The 6,000-nt window shown below is 48.4% G+C and overlaps 1 protein-coding gene across 2 annotated transcripts in view; it reads left to right on the top strand.

The window, feature by feature from the left end:
- The first annotated feature begins 1,132 nt into the window (after positions 1-1,132).
- The window catches only part of RP1L1 (RP1 like 1), a 28,341-nt gene continuing 23,473 nt past the window's right edge, over positions 1,133-6,000 (top strand). Inside the window, exons 1-2 of one of the 2 annotated variants that reach the window (XM_016160901.2) lie at positions 1,133-1,223; positions 2,051-2,121. In XM_016160901.2, coding sequence (XP_016016387.2) covers positions 2,108-2,121 — 14 coding nt within the window. In that variant the 5' untranslated portion in view covers positions 1,133-1,223; positions 2,051-2,107. Of the gene's footprint in view, positions 1,224-2,050; positions 2,126-6,000 lie in introns of both variants that reach the window. The other variant, XM_016160902.2, reaches the window with a different exon arrangement.

The following is a 6,000-nucleotide window of genomic DNA, read 5'->3' as shown; positions in this document are numbered from 1 at the left end:
AGTCCTGAAAATCCCCCCACCCCCGGAGCTTGTATTTCCTTTTGGATCTCTGAGCATCTTTTGATCTTGAAACTAATCCATTTTTCCTCTCTCTCTTCCTATTTCCCCCCTCTCTTTCCTCCCCTGTCTCAACCAATTTAGGGAAATAAGAGCTTATGTGGGAGATAAGTTCCCACAAATAACAGCTACATTAACTCTTTCCTTGTAGGAAGCTTAACTGAATTGTAATGAACTAAGGGCATCTACTAGATATCGAGTGGGTTACCTGACTAAAGGGGGAGTTATTTTCACTATATTTTTTATCAACATGTCTATTCCTTCATTTAATGCCAAAAAGGCCTAGAAGAGTCTTCTGGTCCTCACATAACATGACATATAGTAAGTGCTCATTAAATTTATCACCTAATTTGCTTGTTTTTTTTTTTCTGTATCAAATAAATACCGATGGAGATCGTGGGCTCTACTTTGGGGCAGGAGGGTCCTGTCACTCAGCAGATTCTGTGACAAGCCTGGTGGGTTGGAGAATGTGAAGCTTCTGACCAAGCATTGAGACCTGACCTAGAAGTTTCCGTGCTCTCTTTACCTGCTCTGATGGCCCTGAGCAGTTCTTTCTTCTCTCTGGGCCTCACTGTCTTGTGCACTAAATGCTCAATCTGTCAGTCTCCATTAGAAGGCTGCTGCAGGATCGGATGAGAGCAGATGAAAGTGCTTTGTATACTGCAAAGAGCTTCCCCAAACAGAGCCTTTGTGTGGCCTCAGGCCCAGTGGCTGGGCTGAGTTTAAGCTATCTTGGGGATCTGTGCAGATAGGCGGACACTTGCCCTGTTCATTCTTGCTCGTCTGGGCGTCTGGAAGCTTCCCAAGGGGCATCTGTACCCAGGCAACCTCAGTGACAATGAGGATGGACTGGTTTTGATGTGCTACGGGCATCAGGCCCAGCTCTGAATTACCTAATCCCAGCTAAGAGCATTTCTGATTGCTTGACCGCTGACCTCCTGCAGCTGGATTATCAGATGTGGCTTTGGGGAATAGGCTTGTTTATAATGTCAGAGACAAAGGGAGGAAACGCAGAGCAGTTAAAACAACAGTCCTTCCTGTTGCCCCAGCGCCTTTCATCCAAGGAGGTCATTATGAAGCAGACTCCTGGGGCTGGCGGGTCCCTGAGATGCCATTCTAGGGGGAAGGGGAAGAAGGAAGGCACCGACTGTGCAGGAAGGACGCAGGTAATCCCCACCACAACCCTACAGGGCAGGTGTTGATGCCTCCATTTTCTATAGGAGCAGAGGCCAGGCTCAGATAGGGTCATTCATGAGTCCAAGTTCAAGGCTTTACAGCTCCCCAAGGGTAGCACTGGGGCTTTGAGGAGGCCTGGCTGACTTCAAAGCTGCTTCTCCTCTGCCTTGTGTTGCTGTCTTCATGCTGGGCAAAGGAAGCCTTAACCTATCCTGCATGACCTCAGCACTCCTCTTCAATGCCCAGACATGAGGAGTCCTGGAGCCTTTGTTACAGATTCAAAAAGGGTGAGCATTGGAAGGACCCATAGCATCATTGAGTCCAAGTAACTCATTCTGCTGGTGAGGCCTGGAGAGGTAAAGCAACTCATCACAGAGCACTCCACACCGCACCCGGCAGAAGGCAGCTCATCCACAGAGAGCTGCAGAATAAACGATGGAACTAGTGGCAGAGCTGGACAGGAGCCTCAGCCCCCAGCGCCCCCGTCAGTGCTATGGCCTGACCTGGGGGCTCTTCTTGATGCTGCCTCTCAGCATCCCACCCGCTGGCTTCCAGCTGATCTTGAGTTCCCACTATTCACGCTTTTAAAGTAACTAACATGTATTTTGAAGTAGTTCCAAACCTATCGAAAAGTCGTAGGAACAGTACGAAGACCTCCAGCCTCCTTCATCATCTCAGCAAGCACCCTCTCGCTCTCACTACCTGCTTCCTTGACCAACAGCTCTGTGCAGGGAGGGAAAGGAAGGGAAGAGTTGGGGAGGCGGGACGCTGTCAGTGTTGTTTAAATCAAGGAGTTTTCCCTTTCTCTGCTTCATAGTTTCCCGGAGGGTGAAACACTAAAGAACTCTGCCCTGAGAAGTCTTCTTTCCTGTAAATGCCCAGGACTCAGTAGGTAATTGTGGAATGAAGTGGTCTCATACAATAACATAAGCTTTATTAGTTATGGTCCTATAAGACACCCAAGAGAGAACAGAAAGTTCATGAGGCATTGGGTCTCTAATGGTGGGTTGGGATAACAAGGCCTGGTAGACTGAAAAGGGCCCGGAAGTTAACTTAGAGAGTTGCTGGGAGCCCAGAAGGGGCTCTTCTGGGAGGAGGGAATGGAATCCTTGGCTACCGAGGCTCAAGGGTCACTTGGAAAGCACCTGGGTCTCCATCCCCTCCTTCACTTTTCCCAGTGAGGCTAAATGACTTCCTCAAAGGCAGAATTAAGATGAAGACCTAGTCTTCTGACGCCCAAACCTTTGCTTCTCCCCTCCCACCCCAGTTCAATTGATTTGTGAATTTATTATTGGCCCATGTTAATGTAGCAAAAAGGAGAAAAAAGCTCACAAATACTCTCCACACTTTCACCCAGGCATAGCAGAAAAAAAAAAGTGACAAAGAAAGCTCAACAGTAACTCAGGCCTGGGTGGATGCATTCCTAAGGGTGGTGGGCCCCTTGTTCTTGGAGAGGAGAGCCCAAGGAGACTGGGGAGGCCATGTCTGTGGGTGTCCCTTGAGGAGGGGGAATCCCAGTTGGGGTTGGTGAGCTCATACCAAGTGGCAAAGCCATAAAGACTGGAGGTGGATTTGCTTTGCCTGCAGGCGGGGTGGAGTTCTTGGCTTGGTGGGTTTTGTGTGGTCTCCAGTAATGCTGGGGCAACGATGCCTGTTGAGATGTCTTCTAAATCCTTGGATGGTCTCCTAATCCAGCAAGAGCCCAGGGACTTGGTGCTCTTCTGCCAGAAGCCCTGTCAAACATAGAGCCTCCTTTAGCTCCAGCATGCAGTACCCAAATAATGCAAGTAACTTTGGAGGTGGCCCTGGACAGTCATAGAAACCAAGTTCCTCCCTCGAAGCAACACTAGACCCAATATCCACCTTCTGCACTCTGGCAGTTTTGCTTTCTTTGGATTTAATCTTCCTTAACTTGTCATAATCACAGAGGATTAGTTCATGTGTTTGTAGCAGCCTCAAAGATGCCAGTGAGGGTGAGGTTGTGCTATAGGGGTATCTTGTCCTGGTGGTCCATGTGCTGAGCATCTTGCTTTCTTGCCCACGACTATGGTTGCTGCTTCTTGGATCCCAGGAGATCATGCATTCGGAACTGTTTGTAGAATACGGGAGTAGACATGTGGTTGAGCTCATGCAGGAGGTGAGTGAGTGGGGTTGTGTCACAGAGGAGTCAAAGTTACCTCTCCCCCCCCCCCCTGCTGGCAAGTACTCTGCAGCATGGCCACTCCGCCCAATTTCATGCCCTGTCACCTCTCTTGCGCAGACTGCTGTGGTGTGGTCCAGCCTGACCTTCGGAGCCCTGTCTGCTCTGCTTCAGGAGCCTGAGGCCACCTCGGGCCCACAGTTGGGAAGCAGGGTGAATTTGGGAGCCTGGTCAGACACTCAGCAAACCTTCTTCACAGGCAAAGAGAGAGGGTAGGGTTTTTAGAGTCATAAAGCCTGGGTTCCCCTCACACCTATTGATCAGTTTTCTCATCTGAAAAAAAGCATGGGGAGGGTGGAGTTCCTACGTCTCTCATGGGACTATGTGGGGATTATATACAATAATACGAAAATGCCTTGTGACAGTAACTCCCCCTTCCCCATGAATTGGTGGTTACTGAAGTTCATATGACGTTTACAACTTTCTGGGAGTAGCTCGGGTCACAGACTGGAGGTTTGGGCCCCTCCTGGTGCTCTGGGTTGACACCAGATTCAAAAAAGATAAAAAATATGACATTTTGCTTCTCTCCTGGGACCGTGGGCAACTCTGGATAGGCTTATGACTCCCCAGTGCCTCCCCAGTGCCTGGCACATAGTAGGATCACAGAGAGTGTTTATGGAGCTGAAATGTACTCAAGATTTCAGTGCTGTTATTGGTGCCCCTGCTCAGGTTTCCTTTGGCTAGAAATAGATCTTATTCAAGGTGTTTGGCTTGTTAAATACCTGTCTGACCTTTCAGGCCTCTGAGGCTTTCAAACTCTAGCATTGACCTCATTGACCCTGTATCAGGTCAACCTCAGATTGAAATCATATGGCCATGCTTTCCAATGAATATTCATCCATTTAGTCATTCAGGCACTCAACAAACATTTCCTGAGCACCTACTACGTGCCACGCAGTGTGCAATATACTTGGGACCCCAAAATAAATGGCTTAGTTCCCACCCCTAACCATCTCTTACATAGCAGGAGAAATAAGCCGTGTACGCAGATGAGAGTTATACAGTCAGCATGAGAATGAGAGGGACAGCTCAAGTGCTATAGGAGTTCAGTATGAGCTATGGCCTCAGGCTCCTGAACTTCGGGTGGAGATAACCACATAAATCAATAAATTGGATAGCCAAAAGCTGATTATTTACCAATAAGCTAAATCGAAAGGAATACCTAATCATTACTGATGTCCTGCTACGTTCCAGGTGCTTTGTAACCATCATCTCAAACCTCCTGGTAAATACCGTTATCCCCATTGTGCCCAGTAAGTTCCAGAGTCCGGGTCTGTGCCTCTGCAGTCTCTTCTACGTCCACACACCACAAACAAACTGCTTCCATCCGCTTCCTGGCATTTGTTAGAATCAGTGTGCGATGGTTAACTTTATGGGACAAACTTGCTCGACTGAGATGCCCAGAGAGATGGTAATGCATTATTTCTGGTGTGTCTGTGAGAGTTTTTCTGGAAGAGATTGGCATTTGAATCAATAAACGGTAAATATAGAAGATTGCGCTCACCAGTGCAGGTGGCCACCATCCATTCCATGGAGGGCCAGAATAGAACAAAAAAGTGAAGGGAGGGAGAATTCTCTCTGTTTGAGCTGAGACTTCGGTCATCAGTGGCCCTGGTTCTCAGGCCTTTGGACTCTGCTAGGACTTATAACACTGGCTTCCCTGGTTCTCAGACCTTTGAACTCAGACTCAGTTACACCCTTGGCTCTCCTGCGCCTCTAGCTTGCTGATGACAGACCTTGTACTTCTCGGCCTTCATAATCACATGACTCAATTCCTCATAATAAATCTCTTTCTATGTATCTATATATATCCTATTGGTTTTGTTTCTCTGGACAACCCTGACTATCACACAGTGATAGGACCCTCCCAGCTGCACCCTCTGCATCCTCCTTGGCTAGGTCTGTCCCCTTTCCTTTCCCAGCAGAACCTGTCCTCTGGTGGCCCCTTGCAGGCTCTCTCTCCCACCATCTCCCACTGTGTGAAGCATGATGACAAAATGACAAAAACATTCTCAAGGAAACGAGCGTCCTGCTCACTCACGGAGGCCACTGTAAGTGTCAGAGAAAGCAGGGTTAGGAGTTATTCATTCTGCTTCTATGGAATGAGTCCAAATCTGTGCTGGGCTGGTTCCCCCTTTCCTGTTTTTGAATCCAGACACTTGCGGTCACAGTATCGTCTCCGTGGTGGTGCAGAACCTTTAAGGGCCGGTCATTCTTGGATTTTATTTCATCTAGGATGGACTGTTTCTCTTCTGCCTTCAACCAGCCTCACCGATGGGCTGAGGCAGCAGCACTGGGGAAAGAGTGTGACATTTGCAGTCTGAAGGCCTGCTAAGCCTTGCCTGTCATTCAAGACCCAGAGGCCAAGGAATAAACAAACCCTGGAACTATGCCAGGCCTCAGACTTCTCCTTTGTTTAGTGGGGTTTCCCAGCCTCTCCTCCTTTTGTAGGTTAGCCATCCTCGAGCATGTTCACAATGTTGAATCCCTCCCTCCCCCATGAATAGAGCCATTGTCCTCCCCTGTTACAGCACAGATTCATTATACCTGTTTTGAACCACATAAAA

The sequence above is a fragment of the Rousettus aegyptiacus genome, unplaced genomic scaffold, assembly GCF_014176215.1.
Source record: "Rousettus aegyptiacus isolate mRouAeg1 unplaced genomic scaffold, mRouAeg1.p scaffold_m13_p_16, whole genome shotgun sequence".
Taxonomy (NCBI): Eukaryota; Metazoa; Chordata; class Mammalia; order Chiroptera; family Pteropodidae; genus Rousettus; species Rousettus aegyptiacus.
The sequence above is the reverse complement of the archived record's forward strand: the minus strand, read 5'-3'. Positions and strand labels throughout refer to the sequence as shown.